Source organism: Prionailurus viverrinus, chromosome B1 (assembly GCF_022837055.1).
Source record: "Prionailurus viverrinus isolate Anna chromosome B1, UM_Priviv_1.0, whole genome shotgun sequence".
Lineage (NCBI taxonomy): Eukaryota > Metazoa > Chordata > Mammalia > Carnivora > Felidae > Prionailurus > Prionailurus viverrinus.
In genome coordinates this window covers 153,007,007-153,031,403 of record NC_062564.1, presented here as the reverse complement: position 1 = coordinate 153,031,403, position 24,397 = coordinate 153,007,007, and the positions used below count along the sequence as shown (strand labels likewise).

The 24,397-nt window shown below is 34.1% G+C and overlaps 1 protein-coding gene across 4 annotated transcripts in view; it reads right to left on the bottom strand.

Annotated features, from left to right (window-relative positions):
- Positions 1 to 24,397, bottom strand: part of EPHA5 (EPH receptor A5) — a 351,005-nt gene that overhangs the window by 75,900 nt on the left and 250,708 nt on the right. For 3 of the 4 annotated variants that reach the window (XM_047857341.1, XM_047857340.1, XM_047857338.1), the window contains exons 6-8: positions 18,817 to 18,941; positions 10,845 to 11,004; positions 3,058 to 3,163 (exon numbers count right to left, since the gene is read on the bottom strand). In XM_047857341.1, coding sequence (XP_047713297.1) covers positions 3,058 to 3,163; positions 10,845 to 11,004; positions 18,817 to 18,941 — 391 coding nt within the window. Of the gene's footprint in view, positions 1 to 3,057; positions 3,164 to 10,844; positions 11,005 to 18,816; positions 18,942 to 24,397 lie in introns of those variants that run through there. The other variant, XR_007151804.1, reaches the window with a different exon arrangement.

Below are 24,397 nucleotides of genomic sequence, written 5' to 3'. Positions count from 1 at the left end.
GTTCATCTTTATCACCACTGAGGAGTCAAATTATTTGCAATTAAAAGACATTTTACCTAGGAGCAAATATCTGGTTTTTAATATAGTCAAGAAGTTAAAAAGTGACAAAGTTCAGAGTGAGAGAATAAAGTTATTATATTTTTGTGGATGTTTATCAGTCATATTTTGGCAAAGACAGGAGGGAGAAACATATATAATTCAATGTCTTCAGACCATTCCTAGAACAGTTTTTTTTCAATAGTTTGTCAGTATTCATAAATAATTTCCAACAAATTATTAGGTTTTGGCCACATTTCTTCATTTATGTTTTCCTTTATTTGACAAATCTTTATTGAGTTAATTCAAGACACTGGGTACTATGAGATGGATATGGTTTTCTTAGTCCAGACAAAAATTATGAAGCTCATTGTCTTGAATGAGATAGGCAAAGACATTTAAGAATCATTTAATTTAGCTTTTGAATAAGTATACTTATGTAAAACAACATAAAATAACTTATACATGAAAAATACAAATGGCCAGATATGTTTTTATCGTAAGACAAATGCCCCCTTAAATTCAAGAATATCCATTCCAAAAAATGAAGTAATGAAAATTTCATGCAAAAGAAATTGCTGGTAAAAAATATATAAATCTCAGAGTTTGGGGGATAAAATTTGTTTTCCCTTAAGTTGGAAATTCCTAGTCCCTGTATAGTAAGTACCATTAAGAAAAATTTAATATGAATACATGATGCACAAATTCATAAGGTATTGCTATTTTTAAAAAGTAATGTACTTCTACAAGACAATGTATACAAAATATTATCTTAGCAAGTCACAGATTTAGTTCTGTTAAAAATTAAGATTTGTATCTTGGGTGTAGCTGTGATTCTAGTACAACTGAGAAATTACACTAAAATTTAATTATTCTCATGCAGCAAATCCAAGTACATATGGAATTTATGTGGTGCGTGTGTGTGCACATGGACACTAGAGCATTGCTATCCTTCAGTTACCAAGTAATGGGTAAATTGAATCTTCTTTCAAACACTTCATCTAATGCTACAGATACATATGTATCTGTATACATATCTATATATGTATACGTGTGTGTGTGTGTGTGTGTGTGTGTGTTTGTGTGTTGGGGAAGAAAAATTTTTGAGAATAGTGGCTGATTCACATACAAGTAAGCAAGAATCCATAGCTGAATGTCATCAGTAAATTCACATTAACGATACTTAGGTTAAATAAATATACTGTGGCTAAGTATACAATAAGATATATTGTATATATATTTGATTTGTCCTTTAATAAACCCTCAAACACACAGACTTATTGGATTCTAGATCTTGATCTTTCCTTCTGTTTTATTCACTTCCTCTAAGTGTGGACATAACAAATACAACATCTTATAATCCCCATGTCCCTAACTATAACTAACACTTCTGGATTTATTGGAAATGAAGAAGCCAACTCATATCTCAGTCAGAAGTAAAGAAATGATATTACAAACCAGCTCTGCAATTGTATCATAGTTATCTACCCTTTTGAGGTAGAAAAGACTCATATCACGTGGAAGGTTCCTTAACAGTTACCAGACAATTATCTTATTTGACCAAAATCTGAGCCTGAGTTTTCATGACAACATTTTTATCTCCCAGGAAGCAGGGACATCATCAGAGCATTCTCCCCAGGTGACTTCAGAGAAAAACGAACAGTGGGGTACCAGCCAGCCAGCTTTCTGGTCCAATAGGCTAGCTGTCCTCAAAAGAACACAAACTGCTTCCTACCTAGAAATTCTAAAAGTGCATCACTGCTATTCTAGCATTAAACATAAGTGATGGATTTCTATACACATTCTTAAGAAAATTTTGAACATTCTTAAATAAACAGGAACTAGAAGAAAAGGAATTTTCATATACAAAAAGAAAGGATGTTCAAAGGAGTATATTCAACAATGTTTTATGAAAATAAATTACTGTAATTTAAGGCTATAGTTATAAATCTTTTCAGAATATAATATGCAGTATATTGAAAAGTGCCCAATTCTGTATATTTATGAGTTGAATATGTGCTGAAGAGTCAAAAGTAAGTAAGTAGAACAGTAACAAAATTAATATGAATATTGATTTCCTGACCGTTTTTTTTTTGGACCTTACATAACAATTTCACATATTTGTGCAAGTCTAAATATTTCCATGAAGACTCTCATCAAGTTTTCTGCAATAGTCTAACACCAACACATTTTCAAATGGATGGCACTAATTACTGAATATTCCTTCTGACAGTGGCCTAGTGAAAAATGGAAACATGTTTGTGGTAGGGATACAGAGCGCTCATGGTTTGATTCATTTACTTGTTATTTTACAAATCTTTTTGAAGGTTGATTATGCTCAGCTCAGTGTCAGGAAATACTTTCTACAGAAGTTCTTCTTGGCTCTCTACCTCTTGTTTTTGTTCACAATAAAAAATGTAGATGTGCAACACACATGTTAATGTATCCATTGATACAATATTCAGTGCAATTCACTGCGACCCGTACACACTATGATTGATGTAGTCGGGCTGAAATCATCCAGAAGCTGAAAATAAAAGCAGTCATTAAAAAGGGTTGTTTATTTCTCTGTTTTCCAGAGTGTCTGCTTCATATCCATCACCCTGCTAGGAAAGAATCCTGGCTAAGTAGAATTATTAGTATTATTCTTATGTATCTACCAGGCACAGGCATAGGTCTTCCCTAACACTAAAACTGAAATGACTATAAATATTTTTGAGACAAAATGAATCAGATTTAAAAAACTGTATCAGAAAAAATGTGGTTAAAGATAGAATCAATAATACCAAGTTATTAATCACTCTTGTGAAGAGAGCATACCTGGAAAGGAGAAATTGTGTGCTTAAATGTTAGCCCTCATATGGACAAGGCAAGGCTTAAAAATATCTCTTACATTGTGGTTATCTACTGACATATTTGCTTGTCTGATTTGTTTTGGGATGTGCTTAACAGCCAAATGGTCAGATCAAGGTAAAGAAGAGATCAGCTGCAAAAGTTCAAAATCACAGCTTCCTCTCTTACCTTCCACTGAGGAGGAAGCCGATAACCACTGCCAACAAAATGACTCCCACTGTCACAGACACAGCAATTATAGGAATCTGGCTTTGATCGCTGGAGGCTGCAACTGCTGATAGAAGACACAGAAAACGGAGCCCGCGGTTAAAGAGATCATATGCATTCAAATAAGAGCTGCTTAATAGTCGGTAATCGATGCATGGTTTAAACAATTCACCCACACTTGGCCGAGATTTCCCCCTAATATCTCTGCTCAATGGTGTGTAATTGAAAAGACATCTTTAGGAGAAAATATTTACTCTCCAAATGGAAATTTGAAAGAATCACTAAGTCACTGATTATTTCCTTGTCATCATAAAAAATGAATGTAATTGTTTGCATAGTGTTTATCTAGGGATCTTAGGTTTGCAAGATAAAATGAAACTTAGTCCTTGATACCAAACCCCTTACTCTAAACAGGAGGTGCTAAGTATCCGAGATTTGACATTTTAGAGTTTGCATGTGGCTGTTTCTAGGAGAAAAATCTTGACACCTCAGACAGGGTTTTTTTCCGATAGACATACGTTGAAGTCCAAAATATTGCGGTTATGGCTTCAGTGAAGTTAATATCACATTCTGAATATAATTTTAAAAATCGTAATTTCCAGCAGAATATCATCCATGAGTATACTTTATATATAGGACTCCTTTTTGAAAAATATCAAGACATACACTTAGAACTTTGAGAAGTCTACAGTAAGATTAAATTCATTTACATCATTTTTTTAAATACATGGATTTAGATGAAATATTATATATTTTAACTGTACAATTACCATAATAAAAGGAATACGGACCTGTTAAGATAGTTGTACCTAAATAAGTATGGAGATATTTCTTTCATGCTGATATCTGCACTGTGTTATAATAAGAATGCTACAGAAAAAAATTAATTTTACTAATGTTCTCAAGAAACCCTCAATAAGATACCTACCATGCTATTGTTTAACAAAATCATCACTTTGATTAATTCAGAGTGGCATTAGTTACCCTTCTTAACAAATTTTAAGTCATCAAGAGTAATAACAACTATAATTTCCCTGTTTTGCTTCCTAGAACCCTTTACCAGCTATTGGCCCCATCAATAGTTTTGGACATCCAAACACTTCCCTTTCTATTCTTGTCACCTCTCCCTTGATTCTTTCAAACCAAAATTGACTTACTCTCTGACCACTTCTTGCATTTGATCTACAATTTGATCTTTTAGACCAGTCTTCAGACCCAATATCACTAGTAGCTTGTTCATGTACAAGAAAGACTCTTATTGACAGTCTAAATCTATGTTCTTACCCTCCCTTTTCTTGGATAATAATAGTTGCAGTTCAATGGTTCTTTATCTTGATTTTCTCCTTTATTCTCTGATATTGAGATCTGTGGTAGGGAATTTAAAACTGCTGAGCAGTATAAATGTGTAGGGCAAAGCTACTCCACTATCACTAGTAACCTTCCCCAAGGTTTGCTTTATTAGTCTCTAAACTCAGATTACTTATAGCATTGCTTTTCTCGGTTCTTTAATTTTCTTTTTGGCAAGAAGCAATGTTTCTAGAAAAAATCATGCAGACATGGTCCACATACATTCAATGTTATTTTTATTAGGCTCTAACTGCTGTTCCAATATTTTTTATTCTCTCTTCTTAATTTCCTAACAAAATCATCATAATGAGTCTTCCTCATTTTCTCAGACTCTAATCTATTACGATTTCTCATGTTTCAATAATGTTAAACTGTATAGATTAAAGAGCAATCAAGTCTGAACTCTGGTTAAATACAACTGGATGGTTATGTAGTTTCCTTTGCTTCACCTAACTCCAATGTTAGAATCCTTCCTATCTCTTCCAAGACCTGGCTCCTTCAAAGGTCTCCCTCCAGGAGGTCTTTTATCCAGGAGTCAATTATAGGCTACTTGTCTGCTACCTCCAAGCCTGAATAGATAATTGTTCTTAGTGGAAACAAATCCTTATACCTAAACTTACTGATGTTGGTTCAACTTAAATTTGAAAACAGGTCCAACATTTACTAGGGATATAGGCCAAAGCAAAGTATTTAACTTTATCAAGGCTCATTTCATTAATCTCCAAACAGGAATAATTTTCCTGGATCATTATAATTCTGTTTAGAGATAATATTTAGCACAGTGCTTCGACTATTGACAGCCTTAAATAATTAGTAGATATTATTTTTACATATTGTTATTTTCTGCTTTATCGAATTATTCTTTCCTATTTAACACCTTGATTGTTATCTAGAGCAGTATTGTTATTTGTATTTATTTATTATTTATTATTATCTGATAACCAACATTATTAAATTCCCTCTGCAACTTATCTTCTTCTGCCTTTGAGTTCTATGCATGACATTCTTGCTAACACAATGAGTACTCTTCCATTTACTTTACCATGCATCATAAGGTATTTGCCTTTGTTGAACATAAACTTCAGCCTTGAGGCTCTGCTTCGTCTTGGTTTATAGAACATCAGATGAGGCGTTTTTCCCCTTTTCCCCCACACTGTAGCACTACTTTGTCAGTTCCGTTGGCTCCACATTCTCTTCCTACATCTTCTTCATGAACAATTCCTGATGAATGCTCCTGATCCTCCACACTTCTCTCCTTACTCTTTAATCTTCTTCTGTCTTTCTCCCTTCTTGCTTCCTTTTCTCTCTACCTCTTATGGGTACTTTTATGCTTATGACATCAGTTAACTCTAAGCTCATGAGTCCCAAATTTATATTTACAACTCTTACTTTACTTCACTTCAAAGCATGACCCTATTAAAAGAAAACAAAAACAAAAACTACTTTCCTTTTATTTGGATTCATTTTCATATACAAATAGCATTTTTATACCACATCCACCCCAAGGACATTAACAAAAACACATCAATAAATAAACACCATAAATCAAACCACAAACCAGACTAATTTGATCTCTTTTCTTCTGGTTTCTTTTAACTATCACTGAATTTTTCTTAACTCCTACTTGGCCATTGATTACCAAACATTTTTGTGTTTCTTCTGTTTTTTCCCCACAAACTATATTTCTTTTGTCCAACACTCACCTATTTGATTCAAATCTACTGGACTATTGTTCACTGGTTTTATAAATGTTCCCTTTGCCTTCTATGTGTTCACATAAACATCCAAAAATATCACTTTGATCATGTTTCTCTGATCAAAAATTTAATAAATGCCTACTACCTATAAAAAAATTCCCAAATTCTCCATCTAGACTTCAAAAGCCCTTTTAAACAAATTCTAACAAATCTTTCTGGTCTCAATGGGCCATTTTGGGAACTCTGAGATATCATTTTGGAGAAAGGGGGCATGATTAATCAGAGGTAGGGATAAAAACAGGGCAAATTCTGGCTAACCAAACTATTAATTTTGAGAAAAAAAAATACTGGTGATTAGTACTGTCAAATGCTTCATTTTTAACAATTGACAAGATCTAATCTAACAATATATTAAAATATGCACCTAGGTATGGGATATTATCTTGCAATAAAATATTTTTAATGGCATACTAAAAATTTCAAATGATTAATACATTTTATGAAAATATTTTGTTAATAATGCCAAATCACAAACATTCACATTTACCTTTTTTCCTCTACCGTTCACTTAAATCAGATAGTTTTGTATATTAGATAATTAAATCAAGGGCCTATGAGGAAGAATTTCAATAATACATTTTCATTTTTTAAAAAATGTGCAGCTTTGGGGTGCCTGGGTGGCTCAGTCAGTTGAGCATCTGACTTCGGCCCAGGTCATGATCTCATGGTTCGTGGGTTTGAGCCCTGTGTCAGACTCTGTGCTGATGCCTCAGAGCCTGGAGCCTGCTTCGGATTCTGTGTCTCCCTCTCTCTCTCTGCCCCTCCCTAGCTCATGCTCGCTCTCTCTCTCTCTCTCTCTCTCTCTCTGTCAAAAATAAATAAACTTTAAGAAAAAATGTGCAGCTTTTCCTAAGTTCCTTGATGGGCTTTAATTATTTTATTATTTCAAATGTATTAATTATTTTGTGAGCTATTTCTAATAAAACATAACTCATCAAGATTTTATACTATTTGTTCATTGTTTGCCCTGACAGCATCAATTATATCCCCAATATATCAACTAACTTGAAAATATATAGAATTGATAAGGTAATGTCAATGCCTTCATACATTTTCATTCTTTCGCACCAGAGGAAAAAAAATTATAAGCCCAGTATAATCCATGATTATTACTTTAATATATCATTAAGTTTTTTAATCTTTAAAGATAACAAATTTCTAGTCACTCACATTTCCTATTTTTTTAATCCGTGATGTATTTTTGGAAGAATAGTTAAGGAATGTTTTGGGAATGCTTAAAAGCAAATTTGGGGCAATGTAACACACTACTATTCAAAGAATATTAATTATAGACACTAATATTCTTTAGTAAATAATGTTTATTTTTCAATAACTATATACTTACATTATCCCGGGGAACTTTAAGCTAGTATATACTGAGAAGTCATGTTGCTTATCTCATTTTGTTTCTCATACTCCATATTGTGTAGATATTCTCCACATTTTAGCTATATATTTAGATAGTTAATCATGAATCTGAAAAGATTTGTTAAAGCCAGATTATGAGGTTTTTTGAAGGCCCGGCTGAAAATTTGGGGTCTTTCTCCCACAGCTGTAACTATTCAATTTCTTGATTAAAGCCATAATTTTTGATATGCAATATGAGCACATACGAATTAATGGGGAAATTTATAACAACCTGGGTGGGAAATACATACATGAAAAGATGGTGAACATCATTAGCCAACAGGGATTTCAAATTAAAACCATAATGAGATATCAAAGCCATAATTTTTGATATGCAATATGAGCACATACGAATTAATGGGGAAATTTATAACAACCTGGGTGGGAAATACATACATGAAAAGATGGTGAACATCATTAGCCAACAGGGATTTCAAATTAAAACCATAATGAGATATCACTAGCCACCTGTCCAAAATGCCTAAAAGAAAAATATAGTGATAACAGCAAATGCTGATGAGGATGTGGAGAAACTGATCACTCATACACAGCTGCATTGCTGGTAGGACTGTCAAATAGTACAGCCACCCTGGAAACTTGTTTGGCAGTTTCCCACAAAATTCAAAATTAAACATAAAATTGCCATATGATATAGCAATTGTACTCTTGGGTATTTATCCCAGGTAAATGAAAACTTAGGTGATGTAAAAACATGTCAATGAATATTCACAGCACCTTACTCGTACTAGCAAAGATTGGTACCAGCCTAGATGTCCTTCAATAGGTGAATTGTTAAACAAATTGTGGCCCACACATACCATAGAATACTACTCAACAACAAAAAAAGAAGCAAGCAACTTGCAGGAATCTCTAGGAAATTATACTGAGTGAAAAAAGTCAATTCTAAACTAAAAGGTTGCATACTGTATGATTCCATTTATGGAACATTTCTGAAATGTCAAAATTTTAGAAATGAATGTTTAGAAATTAGTGGTTGTCAGTGATTAGTTATGGGACAGGAGCTGCTCCCAAAGGCAGTTGGTATAGTTATAATAGGGCAACACGAAGGAACTTTATGGTGTTGGCACTGTGAAGTATCTTGACCATGATGGTAGATATAAAGACCTACACAACTGACCAAATTGTATCGAACTTAATGCACACACACACACACACACACACACACACGCCTACATCATACACACATAAAAAAGGGTACAAGGAAAGTTGAGTAAGATTGGTGGATTGCATCAATGTCAATATCCTGATTGTGATCTTATACTATAGTTATGCAAAATGTTACCATTGGGAGAAACTGAAAAAATTGTACAAGAGTTCACTCTGTATCATTCCCTACAACTTCATGTGAAACTACATTTATCTTAATAAAAATATAATTTAAGACACAGAATAACATTATTTCAGCAATTTGGTTATACATATTTGAATCAAGTAGGTAAGAAATGGATTAAAGGAAGTAATGAATTGGAGAAAAAATCATAAAAGAAGCATGAAAGTGTTGGTAAATCTTGGTGAGTGGGAGTTAAGAAAGGTTCAGTGATAGTCTCAAAGTTTCAAGAGAATTTATGTTAAAACAAACAAGAAAAAAGAGCTAACTTGATTGGCTGGATAGTTTCATTCATGCTAGGTTTATTTGCTGGTGTGTTTTAACATTGCTGTTGGGAAAAGGAATGATATACGGGGCCTATTTTAAATATTTATTTGTATGCATAACAAAAATAAAATAGAATGGATACTATGCAGTTATAAGATAGAAACTAAAGCTTGAGAAAGAATAGTTTAAGATTTTCCACCCAAATCCTCATTTTAAATAGTCTTTCTAAAATAAAGATTTTTGCATTCCTGTGTTTATGTTTGCATTTGGTTTTAGGACTATATTAATGACATATGTGATAACATACATGAAAAAGAAAAGCCCATCATAAAAATTTATGACCTATATATAATATAAATTAAATATTATAAATTTTAAAAACTAATCAATGAATAACATCATGCATCATTATTATGAATTAAGTATCCAATTAGAAAAGTCTTTTTACAATAAAAAAGAATGGAATCATGCCATTTGCAGCAACATGGATGGAACTGGATGGTATTACGCTGAGTGAAATAAATCAGTCAGAGGACAGATGTTTTCATTCATATGTGGATCTTGAGAAACTTAACAGAAGACCATGGGGTTAGGGAAGGAGAAAAAATAGTTACAAACAGAGAGGGAGGGAGGCAAACCACAAGAGACTCTTAAATACAGAGGACAAACTGAGGGTGGATGCGGGGTGGGGGAGAGGGGAAAATGGGTGATGGGCATTGAGGAGGGCACTTGTTGGGATGAGCACTGGGTGTTGTATGTAAGCCAATTTGACAATAAATTATATTCATAAAAAAAGGAAAAGTCTCTTTAAAGTGTATGTTCAAGATAATGATTTTCAGATAATTTTGTCTTAACATACCTGAATGATAAGATAGTATTCACTTAGTAATGGTGACTCACTAAAGCCAATATTCTTAATTGTGACCCACCAAATGAAAATACATACACCCACATATTTGACATTTCACACTACTCCTAGTGTTATTTTCTTCATAACAAAACTTTTATTGTCTTCTTCTAATCCTACTTTTAATGCGTGCTCTAGGACAAGTAATCAATTGTTTGACATTAAAGAGAAAAACGTTTTATGCTATTTTATTTGAAAAAAAAAATGGTGCAAGAAGTGTTTTCCAGAAACATTTCTAGATCCTTCACTCAGAGATGCTGCCAGAGATGTTGATTTTTTAAAACAATCAGATTGGTTGCTGAGAGCACTATTTTCTTGCCAAACTTAATACTAACAAATGCTCCCTGTAGAATTTTCATAGAAAGACTAAGCCTGGTAGCATTATTCAATAAAACAAGTAAAAATAAATGGCAATAATTCAATAAAGTATGGCAGCTGTGGAAGGAAAGTCTTTAAAAGCAAGGTTTAAACATTTCTTAAGGATCTCCTGATGTTTCATCTCCCAGTAGACTAAATGTGATGAGGAGCAGGGACCGATGTGTTAACCTACCAACCTACCATAATAGCATGACAGATGCTTCCTACCTGAAGGGGTCATGCCTGGGAGAGAGAGGACCAGGAGACTGACAGAATGCCCGGAGAGAGTATTGATCCACTGACTCTTTTCTGGTAACCATTACAGAGACATGAGTTGACAGTAATTAAAATGACTTACACACTGGGATGGTTTCAAACTCAAATCTTCGACTGAAGACACCATAGCCTGCTGCTGTGCGTGCTCGAATTTGGAAGACGTATACTGAAGCTGGCTTCAAGCCCTCTGCAGTTACAGTTGTTTCTTTAGATTTGATAATTGTATAGCTGGTTTCTTGGTCCTTGGATTACACATGTACATACAATAAAAAAGTCAACATGTGAATTACTAATGACAACAAATCTTAGAATCATAAATCAGAAAATAAATCAGAAACTAATAGACTTGCTATTAGTACACATACAATCTTTTAGAAAAAAATAAACTATACATCTTAGGTGTGCTATCTATATGATACCTAAAAGTGTTTTCTAGAACTCAAAATTGGTGGGTAACATGTTCTCCACTCATCCACCATACTTGTCTTTGGCAGAAATAAATTTGTAAACTTTTAAATATGATTTTCAGGAGATAAAATTTTTTTAACATGTATTTTTTTTTGAGAGAGAGAGTGTGAAGGGGAGGGGGAGAGAGAGAATCCCAAGCAAGGTCCACACTGTTATCACGAACCCCAATGTGGGGCTCAAACTCACGAATCATGAGATCATGACCTGAGCCAAAACCAAGAGTCAGTCACTTAACCCACTGAGCCACCCAGGCACCCCTGCAGGAGATAAATTATTTTACAGACTCTATTTTAGTACTGGTATTCATATGTTTATGTTTCTTATAAATATTTTATTGGAGCACATCTAACATGTTGCCTGTTCATGGAGTAAGGTGACAATGTTTCATATATCACCAGGTAAGTCTTATGCTTTATATCTTTGGTGAGTTTCATTTCTAATTATATTTAGGGCTCAGGAGAAGGAATGAGTACTTGACTGGAGAAATTTAATTTCAATTCATTAAGTCCAAATGGATTACTAAAGAAAAAACTGCAAATAAACTTTTTTTTTTAATTTTTAAACACTTTCTATTTTTTCACGTTTATGTGTTTGAGCTGGATGAGTAGTGAATGGAGATGCAGTGAAAACAAAATCACTGTAAAGATAATTTTAGAAACGAAAACAAATAGGAAACTGTTCCTATTTTGACTGCTACCAAAGTCTAGACTAACTGTCCGTAATTTATCTCTGAGATTACCACACTGAATAGAAAATCTTAGACCTACAAAGATCTAAATACACAAAGTCCCTGTTTTGAACTTTCTTCTCCCTTGTATTTTTCTGTGTGAATTCTTGGCTAACGTTGTTTTTGGCTGATGGTGTTTCTACACTTAATACATTTCTGATGGATATTAAAGAATGAATTCATGAGAGATAATGGTCAGAGATTTTTTTCCCTCTGTTTGTGGGAACTGTCTCTAGTTACAGTATCTTGATTGATGACTATAAACCATCACTTTCAAGATATTTCAGAGAATTTTATTTTATAATTAAAAACATGTATTGATTATTTTTTAAAATATAATGGGAATAAGATGTAAAGGATTTTTTTCTGAAATGAGAAAAGAATTGAAAACAAGAATATAACAATTCTTTCTCAAGACCTCTAATAGGGAATATGGTTATTAGTTAATCTTAATACCACTATTAAAATGCAAAATAAATGCAAACCATGCTTTCATGTTGCATGTAACTTCAACTTCCCTTGAAATTTACAATCGATAGCAGCATGCCATGTTGTGACTTTAGTGTGGATACTGAAATCACGTGCTAAAATAACACAAGTCCATGTTTACTTTTATCTTCAGTTTCCTTATCTGTAAGATTGGGGTAGAAACTGATGCCTGGATAGTCTCATAGAGATACTGTAAGAATAAGTAAGTAATGCACATGAAAACATTTAATAAGCTATAAAGCTATGTTTTCATTGCCATTATTATTTGAAATTTTTTCTAATTGGACACATCAAAGTCCACTGGCAGTCATGTTCTACAGAACATGTACCACCAGTAAAATCTAAACTATACAACCTATTAGCATTTATTTGTTTTAAAGCAGGTTTACCATTCCTCATTTAATATAGTCAAACATATAGAATTATCTTAGGGTTAAATGTATCCCAATTTCCATCTAAATAGAAATGTTCTAATTTTTTTTTAATGTTTATTTTTGAGAGAGGGAGACAGAGTGCGAGTGGGGGAGGGGCAGGGAGAGAGGGAGACACAGAATCTGAAACAAGCTCCAGACACTGAGCTGTCAGCACAGAACCTGATGTAGGGCTTGAACCCACGAACCCTGTGATCATGACCTGAGCCCAAGTTGGATGCTTAACTGACTGAGCCACCCAGGGGCCTGGGATATTCTAATTTCTAATGCAAATAGGCTTTCTGATTCATTCTATGTGAAAAATTATTTTTTTTAATTTTTTAATTCACAGATTAAATTTAATTGCCGAATCTTTATGGTATAAGAAATATTATTAGAGTCTTACAAAGAATTTAAACTAGGGTCATTAAAGCCTATAAAATTTTACCTAGTAATGTCAGTCTTTTTCTTTATTCCCATTCACTGACTTTCTCCTATATACTCTATTATCCCTTCTCTACACTAGGGAAAAAGCAGTAAAAAAACACACAATTTCTTGATGTGTTCCTTTTAAAAGAGGTAAACTATTACTAGAAACTATTGTACTTACTCATGCTCTCTGGCTGCTCAAGCTTGTGACTGAATATGCAAGAATTATATTCAATAAGATTAGTGAGAATTTCAGTGAGAAATGTTACTTGCATTTTGTTTAAAGATAAGCTGGTGTAAAAATCTAGACAAAACCAAAGTTTCTGATATATTTGTTATAATTATGATTTTTGCATAAAATATTGACATTTATTGGGGTGCGTGGGTGGCTCAGTCAGTTAAGTTTCCAACTCTTGATTTTGGCTCAGGTCACAAGCTCATGGTTGGTGAGTTTGAGACCTGCACTGGGCTCCGTGCTGACACTGAGACTCCTGTTTGGGATTCTCTCTCTCCCTCTCTCTGCCCCTCCCCTGCTTGTGTGTGCTTTCTCTCTCTCTTTCTCTCTCAAAATAAATAAATAAACTTAAAAAAAGTTAACATTTATTATAGAAATGGATAAGTTTTTTTTTTTATAAATGAACAAGGAATATCAGTGTTAGAATTCAAGTCATGCTGTTGTCTAATGAAGAGTGTAAATATGGATACACAACTCAACTTCAATTTTTTCTTCTTTAAAATGGGAAGAATTATTTATCAAGCACAGTGTGAGCACATAGAGATGGAGACAGAGATGATGTAAATAGCACCAAGCTCAATCTCCATAACATAACAGTTTCTGGTAAATTTGACTTGAGTCTGTAGCATGATGGCAAATTTAATAAAAAGAGAAAAAAAAATAAAACCTTCTTGTAAATTCCTAACTATTGAGGGATGCTTGGGTGGCTCACTCAGTTAAGCGTCTGACTGGGTCGGGACATGATCTTGCAGTTCGTGAGTTTGAGCCCCACGTCAGGCTATGTGCTGACAGCTCAGAGCCTGGGGTCTGCTTCAGATTATGCTTCCCTCTCTCTGTGCCCTCCCCCACTGACGCTCTGTCTTTGTTTCTCTCTCTCAAAAATAAACATAAAAAAAATTAAACTCCTAACTACTGAATTCAGAATTGATATGTTTTGTAAAATTATTATAAGTTGATACTTTGGCCAAACAGGGGGGAAATTCCCATTACAAGGAAACTGGCATGCTTCTCCTTGAAATAATGCGTGATCTAATATCAATTGCACAAAATGACACAACATTCTGATTTATATATTAACATTATGTGTATCTCAGTGGCTCCTTATCTGAGTTCTAGTTGTACTTTGTCTCTCTGGGGTAGTCAAATGCTATATAATCAGAGGGACTCACCAAAGCATGTATCTAAGGGATTGAAAACCAAAAATGTACATTTTGAATTACCTAAGTAGCTTCCAAAATTTGCTTCTGTCCCACTCCTTTTAGTCATTGCTGTACTATAATTTCCTTCGTATCACAAACTCTATATACACATCTTCAACACCCACGACCATCAGGCTGCCAAATCCTGGTCAGGGCAATGGCTTTTGCTGCCTTCATACTCCTGCTGAGCAAATGAGCTACATTCCCCAGCTGCTTAGCAAACACTGTTCACATGCAGCGAGGGGAGGGCCTGGGCAGAAGGAGCCAGCTGGCAAACACCCTGCCAAGGGGCAGCTTCCCTTTGCTTCTGCCTTTAATTAAGAGATGGCAATGGGCCCATCACCATGCAGGAGCAGAGAGGCCCAATGACCTCTATTAGAGCAGGGCAATCACAGGCAGAAATGCCAGCTGGCAAATGCATGAGCCCTGGAAAGCTCTGCCACCTGTGTCTGGACAAGAGCCATCCAATAAAACGGTGGTGTCATTCTGAAGGTTCAAAATGAGCTCTGGAAACCTATAAGCACCCCCACCTCAATACATGCTATAAAAACTCATTATCCTTTTTTTTCCTTCTGAAAGTGTTAAAAAAAAACCTTTCATGTATTTTATTAGTATGCTCAATAATTTTGCTTGGCAAAAATTTCTGGGAATTAATATTTTCACTGTAAAAAGGAAAACACTGACCAAAAGAAGTTAATGACTTCCCCCAAATAACATATTATATAAAGGTTTCACTGCTTTTAACGGATGTAAGTGGGCAACTTTCTATTCATTTACTGAAACTATGTACAGAAATATTTTTCCCAAATTATTCTTTGTTACATTGAGTTATGCAGATAATAGGATGTATTAATACAGCATTAAATATAAAATATTAAGCACAGAACTAAGTTTTCATGAAATAAGTATATTTAAAAAAATTGAACTTTCAAGAAAATAATGCCACATGTATAAAATTGATTAGAAAGAATATTAAGAGAAAGACTCCCCCACCACTTGGTTGAGAAACTTTTTTTTTTTAATGGAAGCAGTAGCTTACAGAAAAAAAAAAGATAAATCCTTGCATTTATTGAGTATTACATATATGAGACTTATGTATATGCTGAGGAGTAATAGCGAAAACAATGAAAGATTACTCATAAGGGGGTAAAATAGGATAATATCATTAGAAACAATAAAGAAAATCAAACCTTGGTCCAACTAGTTGCTTCAGGGGAAGAAAAACTATAAAGAAAAATAACTCCCTGTCAAAGTTTAGTCCCCTTGCTGGTGAACTTTATTTCATCTAAGATGTATATTCAAATAAAGAGTTTTGGTGCACCTCTATTTTTCTCTGATTTTTTTAATACTCCCTTTTATTTATCTAGTTTTTTTTAAGGAAGGCTCTATGCCCAATGTGGGGCTTGAACTCATGACCCCAAAATCAAGGATGGCATGCTCCACTGGCTGAGTCAGCCAGCACCCCTGGGGCATATTTATTTTTAAATGTCATTATGCATTTCAACTTTTTAAAAAATAAAGTTCATTTACAATAAATATTTAGAAACTTAAAATATTTACAAAATATTCAGTCTACATATTCAGCTTTGTGTTAGTATACCATATTAAAATCTACAAAAAAAAAGTAGATAAGGAATGTAAACCTTAATTTAACAAATTATTTTTGGATACAGCATGCATTTAAATTGTAGACTTCTAGAATTTACAATGCAATTTGGACTACTACTCCCAGAAAAGCAAGAATCTGTGAGGATTATTAATGTAACCACATTTTCCTTGATTTACCTTCTTATTTTTTATAACAAATAGTATAAATGAGATCCCAACATAATATTTTTAAAAATTTTATTTTTAATAATCTCTCCACCCACTGTGGGTCTTGAGCTCACAAACTCAAGATCAAAAGTCACATGTTCCATCAACTGAGCCAGCTAGGTGCCCCTATCCCAACATAATTTTGTCTCACGGGTATTTGAGGATATATTTTTTATGAAATAGAAGTATCTTCATTTATGGTCTCTAATGATTTAATAGTCATTTGTAATGCTACCAGCAAGTCATTCCTAGAAGGATGACTACTTCAAAAGTAATAATTAACAGTTTATTCACCTATTTAGAAAATCAATATAATGGGGCGCCTGGGTGGCGCAGTCGGTTAAGCGTCCAACTTCAGCCAGGTCACGATCTCGCTGTCCGTGAGTTCGAGCCCCGCGTCGGGCTCTGGGCTGATGGCTCAGAGCCTGGAGCCTGTTTCCGATTCTGTGTCTCCCTCTCTCTCTGCCCCTCCCCCGTTCATGCTCTGTCTCTCTCTGTCCCAAAAATAAATAAACGTTGAAAAAAAAAAATTTAAAAAAAAAAAAAAAAGAAAATCAATATAAGAACATTTTATAGGCATTCAAAACCTAGAAAGAATGTGTAGACAGCCCCTTTGTCCCCCACTACTGTTTTTACCCTCTGTCATTATCTTTTGGTAATTGTTAAATCAGTGAGTGAAATAAGCTATTAAAAAAAATCTCTATGGGGCACCTGGGTGGCTCAGTGGGTTGGGCCTTTGACTTTGGTTCAGGTCATGATCTCATGGTTCGTGGGTTCCAGCCTGGCATTGGGCTCTGTACTGACAGCTCAGAGCCTGGAGCCTGCTTCAGATTCTGTGTCCCCCTCTCTCTCTGCCCCTCCCCCACTCACGCTCTCTCTCTCCAAAATAAATAAACATTACAATTTTTTTAAAAAAAATCTGTATAATGCTAGGCATTAATTTAACGTATTTCAATGTATTTACCTATACTCTTCCTTCTACACATGTACGCAGAATGTTGTTGAATTTTTAAGTAACTTTCATTAATAGAATATAAGTACTTTTTCTGATATTTTTGCATTAATACTAGGAAACCACTTATTCCCTCTCTCTTTTCCGATGTCCTAGCCTGGACAATTTCTGTGGCATTGCAAAGTAAGTTTTTAACTTCTTCCTACCCTCTTCACTATCCCTCTAAGAGAAGGAGTAATGGCTCCATGAGGTTAAGGAAAGCAAATTGAGCAGGTGTGGCTGAGTCCTTTCTTTTTCTTTTGGGATCTGCTTCTCTGCATATGTTTCTAATCTTTTCTACTCCTACTTACATAGGATACATACTCTCAGTCAGAGTTTCCTACCCATCAGTGATAGTCTGGTTTGAGCACACTTCTATATCTCCTCTACTAGAAGCCAGGTTGTTTTAAGGAATGTTTGCTATTCAGATCCAGACTCATTAAAAAATCAAAGTAAAATGGGGGGTGGGAAGTGTAGGAAGACCCCTGGTGACTACATATCCAAGCTATATACTAGAGTTCTGCTTTAGAAATTTAAGTTCACCTTTATATTCCATCTGTACTATTTCTTTATCAATAGCTCACTTGGTTGTGAATTCAGGAAAGAGGAAGAGGGATAACTATTGCCTTTAGATCTCACAACTATTTTGTCAAAACATGCAAGAGTGGGCCTAAGGAAAAAAGAAATTGAGAAAATGTAGAGAATGTGAGGCATACAATTCTGATTTTGTGCCCTCAAATTTTAAAATAAAGTTTACAATACAGTATTAGATTTTTGATATGGATTTTAAAATTATATTTTATATTCATATCTTATCTACCCATATCTCCTTAAGAGCATAGATATTATGCAGCGTTAATGGCCATAACCATATGTGTTTTTCCATGTCGTACATGGCAGTCACTGGTGAAGGTCAAGAACTTAAGTGCAACACCTCAAAATGTCCCATGACTTCATTTTTTAATACTGTGAAACCTAGTTAAGCTTATTAGACTCTATGGCAGTAGTGTGCAGCATAAAATATTCGGCATTAATGGAATACAAATAGAATGCTCCCTATACAGGTCTAGCCTCCATAATCATGTCATTGATCTACACACAAAATTGCAACATACATTTCTAAAAATTGGATAATTGCAGTTGCTAAAGTGAAACAAAGAAGAAGGAGGAGAAGGAGAAGGAGAGGAAGGGAAGGGGAAGAAGGGGGGGAGAGGGAGGGTGAAGAGAATGAGGAGGAGAAGGAGGAAAGGAGGAGAAGAAGAAAGGACATTCTTTATTCTATTAGTCTCACCTTCTCAAAATATTTAATTTCATACTCCAGGATGATTCCATTGGGACGATCTGGCTCTTGCCAAGACAAAGAGATACTGTTTTTTGCAATCTTCCCCTTTTTCACATTGGTGACTGGAGAGGGGGCTGCAAAATATATAAATAAAGAATTGCATGATTAACAGAGTCCTGAAATTACAAGGTGGTATAATTTATAATGGCATTCGTAGTATATAATGTGATTATACATTAACAATTTAGCAAAAAACTGAATAAACAATTACATTTTCTTTTAACCTGAAAACAATTTTACTTTCTCTATGTAATAAAAATGTTTATAGACTGTAAAGTGTGTTACAAATATAAATCAAGTATCTTGAGAATTTTTTTAAAACTATAGTCATATAGAATCCTACATCTACATTTTTTTCTTTGAAGTTTAGAAACATAAATGAACTATCACTCTCCTATGGAATAAAGATGTTTTTGATGACCTTATATATCTTCCATGTTTCTAAAATGTATTGACTCTGTATAATATATCCCATTAAACTAGTACACATGATTATCTATATTACCATATTTTCACAACATTAAGATTCTTTTATAATTTTATAATGATATGGGTCCTATAATCCTTGATAAAATCATATCTTAAATATAGTGAGGGTTGCCTTCAAACATGTTATTAAACTTGTAATATTTCTCGAAAACAATAGCAGAAAAAAATATGATCTGAAAGATTTTCCTCTAAAGTAAGGAGCAAGAAAATGATACCTATTCCTACAACTTTTACTAAATATAATATTAGAAGTTATAGCCCCAGCAATTAGGCAAGAAAAGGAAATAAAAGACATCCAAATTGGAAAATAAGTAAGTGTCACTATTTGCAGATGACATGATACTTACTATATATAGAAAAAGCTAAAGACTCTACCAAAAATGCTATCAAAACTAAAATTAATTTAGTCAAGTTCCAGGATATAAAATGAATACACAGAAATCTATTGTGTTTCTATACACTAATAATGAACTACCAGAAAGAGAAATTAAGAGATCATAGCTACAATGACATTAAAAAAGATAAAATACCAAAGAATAAAATTAATCAAAGAGGTGAAAAGTCTGTATAAGACACTGAAGAAAGAAATTGAGGACAGCACAAATAAATGGAACGATATGCTGCACTCATGGACTGGAGGAATTAATTTTGTTAAAATGTCCACACCACCTATAGCAATCTACAGATTCAGTGCAATCCCTATCAAAACATGAATGACATTTTTCATAGAATTATAACAAATAATCCTAAAATGCATACAGAATCACAAAACACACCAAATAGCCAAAGCAATAACAAAACTGGGTGTATCATACTTCTTGATTTCAAACTACACTACAAAGATACGGTAATCAAAATGGTATGATACTGGAAAAAAAACAGAAATATAAATCTATGGAACAGAACAGAAAGTCCGGATATGAATATACACATATATGGCCAATTAATTTATGACACGTGAAGAAAGAACATACAATGGGAATGGATAGTCTTTTCAATAAACCAAGTGAAAGGATGAAACTGGACTATTATCTTGCACCATACACACAAATTAACTAAAAATGCATTAAAGACATGAATATAAGATTTGAAACTATAAAACTCCTAGAAAAACATAGACATTATTCTTAGTGATTTTTTAAGATATTTTTACCTCCTCAGGCAAAAGCATAAAAGCAAAATTTTTAAATTTTTTAAAATGTTTATTTATTTTTGAGAAAGAGAGAGAGAGAGAGCAAAGTAAGGTGAGGGGCAGGGAGAGAGGGAGACACTGAATCCGAAGCAGGCTCCAGGCTCTGAGCTGTCAGCACAGAGCCCTACACAGGGCTCAAACTCATGAACTGTGAGATCATGACCTGAGCTGAAGTCAGATGCTAAACGGAGTGAGCCACCCAGGCACCCTGAAAAGCAAACTTTAAAAAAATAATGGGATTTTGAGGCCCCTGGGTGTCTCAGTTAGTTAAGAGTCCGACTCTTGATCTCAGGTCAGGTCATGATCTCATGGTAAATGGGTTCGAGCTCTGCAATCACCTGTGCACTGATAGTGGAGAGCATGATTGAGATTCTGTCTCCCTCTCTCTGCCCCTTCTCCCCACCCCTGTCTCTCAAAATAAATAAGTAAACTTAAAAATAATGGACCTACATCAAACTATAAAACCTTTGCACAGTGAAGGCAACTATCAACCCAATGAAAAGTCAACCTACTGAATAAGAGAAGTTACTTGCAAATGATATATCTGATGAGGGGTTATATGCAAAATATATAAAGAACTCATACAACTCAATAACAACAACAACAACAACAACAACAACAGCAAAACATAACCTGATTAAAACAAAAGTGGAGAGAAGACTTGAAGAAACTCATTTCCAAAGACACACAGATAGCCAACAAGCACATTAGAAGATGTTCAACATCACTAATCATCATAAAAATGCACATCAAAACCACAATGAGATACCACTTCATACCTGTCAGAATAGCTATTATCAAAAGGACAAGAAATAACAAGTGTTGGCAAAGATATGAGAAAAGGGAACTCTCATGTACTGTTGGTGGATAAACTGGTACAGCTGTTATGAAAACAATATGGTGGGGTACCTGGATGGCTCAGTGGGTTAAGCACCTGACTTCGGCTCAGGTCATGATCTCACCACTCATTAGTTCCAGCCCCGCGGTGGGCTCTGTGCTAAAAGCTCAGAGCCTGGAGCCTCCCTCAGGTTCTGTGTCTCCCTCTCTCTCTGACCCTCTCCCACTCATGCTCTGCCTCTTTGTCTCAAAAATAAAGAAACGTTAAAAAAATTAAAAAAAATAAAAAGAAAACAACATGGGGATTCCTCAAAAAATTAAAGAATAGAACTACCATAATGTCTAGCAATTCCTCTTCTGGGTATTTACCCAAAAAAGGGTGAAAACACTAATTTGAAAAGATCTTTATGTTCATTGCAGCATTATTGACAATAACTAAGATAAAGAAGCAGCCTAAGTGTCCATCATTAGATGAAAAGTTATAAAATATGTTATATGCTATACTATATATATGTTATATACTATAAAGATATATATGTATGTATATATATTTACTTATGTGATACATATGGTATGTGCCTGGTATATATGTATACGTGTATGTTTGTGCGTGTGCATGTGTGTATATGTGTATACACACATGGAGTATTAGCCATAAGAAAATGAAAGCTTGTCATTTGTGACAATGTGGATAGACCTAAAGCATAGTATACTAAATGAAATAAGTCTGACAGAGAAAGACAAATATGATTTCACTTATATGTGGAATTAAAAAAAATAAAACAGAAAACAAAAACAGGCTAAATGATACAGAGAATAAACTAGCAGTTGCTAAAGAGCTGAGAGACAGGGAAATAGGTGAAATAGGTGAAGGGGACTAAAAGGTATCAACTTAAGGTTATAAAATAAATAAGTCAAGGGGATGCAATATAATCAATAATATTGTAATGAGTTTGTACAGTGACAGATGGTAACTTGACCTATTGTGGTGATCATTTCATAATGTATAAAAATATTGACTATCTTTTGCACTTGAAACTAATATAATATTGTTTGTCAGCTAAAGTTTCATAAAAAATTCCTTCATTTCCATCTCCCTCAAATATTTTATTAGAAGTCACAATTACTTACGATGTTCATTGCTATCTGTCAGTGCCTATTACATGGCTTTTCTAATGAAAATAGAAAAATATATGCTATTTTAGATGTGTCTGGATTCCAATAATGTGGATATTTGATTTAACATCCGTTTTGTCAATCTATGGATATTTGTATAGATTCTGGGTGTGACAATACAAATATGTGATGGCTAGTATCTTTCTTGATGTAAGTGATCATTACCTTTGCAATTTTTAGCTTTGATAAGACACAGGAAAGACTATCATGGACTAATGAGTGGTGTGCGTGTGCACGTGTGTGTGTATGTGTGCAGAGAAAAGGAGAGTAATAATATATATTATATATTATATGTATATTATATGTATAATGCACATATAAGGTAGAAAAGATGCCAGCCATAGGGAATAGTGTATAGCCAGAGTCATAGCCCTATCTGAACAACATCAAACATCTGGTGAGATTAAGTTATATATACATATATGCAATTTACATATTATATACAGAATTTAGATATACTTTATATTATATCATAATATGATATATAAATATATATAATTTACTCACTAAACAGTAAAAGACAAATCCAAAACTGCACACAAGGATTCACATCTTCTGGCACCCTGTATCTTTTCTTACTTCATCTCCTGCTAGCTCTGTCCCAGCTGTCTGGTCTTAAGGCACCTCAGACATACTTCTGCCTAAGGACTTGGCATTCCAGCATCAGAGGTGCTTCTCACCCTGACTTCTCCAAGGCTTTATCCCTCTCCTGTGGTTTTCCCACTGAGACCTTGTCTGTCCACTCTATGATTTGAGTAACCAATTCTCACCCTTGCCCCTCTCTCCTCACCGTGCCCTCTGCTCCTTCAGGATTTTATTTTTCTCCTTAGCTTTTGTACTTGAACTACATGATATACATATCTGAATTACAGATTTGTTTTTTTCAATCCCTCAAGTAGAATGTCATTTTTATGAGGACAGGGATATCGTTTATTTTATTCATTGTTGAATTCTTATATCTAGAACAATGCCCGGGATAGAGGAGAGTCTCATATATATGTATGGAACAAATGATTGATAACAATCAAAGTGATATCTATAAAACCTTTTAACATTATTTTATTGTGTCAACAAAATCAACTATGAAACTCAAGGGTGAAGTATGTCTTTCATACACATACTAAAATAAATGGAAACAGATACAACCTGTAGGAAACAAAACTTAGTTAATTGTCTAGTGTTTTATATACCCATAACAGGGTGATAATGACTTTGTAACTTGAATGTGTAATTTTTTATTCTTATAATCATGGGCTTTATGATATTCAGGTTCAGAGGGTTCATATATTCAGTTTTATCTTGTTTTCTCAAACATATCCAGTTCCTCAGAGTTTTCTGCAATAATAAAGAACGCTCACTGTGCATATAAACCAAAATTCTCTAAAAGTACCTTTGAAATTGCAGTTTGTTTACTTTTATGGAAATTGTAATTGACAGGTAGTTCTCACAGTCATATTTTGGCATAGGTTCAAATTCCTTATTGGTTTCCCAATGAGGGAAAGTCATGCCATAGTTGGCACTATGGAAGAAGCATCCAGAAGACAAGGAAACAAGAAAAGAGTAAGCTATGGACTCTGTACTTTATCATAGTGTTTATAGCAAAGTAGCAAATATACAGAAGTAGAAACAGTAACAAGTTGATGATACTTCCCCTTTGCTATTCATAAATTGAATTTAGTATGTATGCTCCATGAAGGTTGGAATTAATTTGGTTTAGCTCACTGCTATAAAAAAAAAATTCCAGAAAGTTACTTGGCATCTAGAAATCTCAGAAATATCTGTTGAATCGGTGCATGGCTGAATGAATGGGAAATACATACATGATCATGTATGACA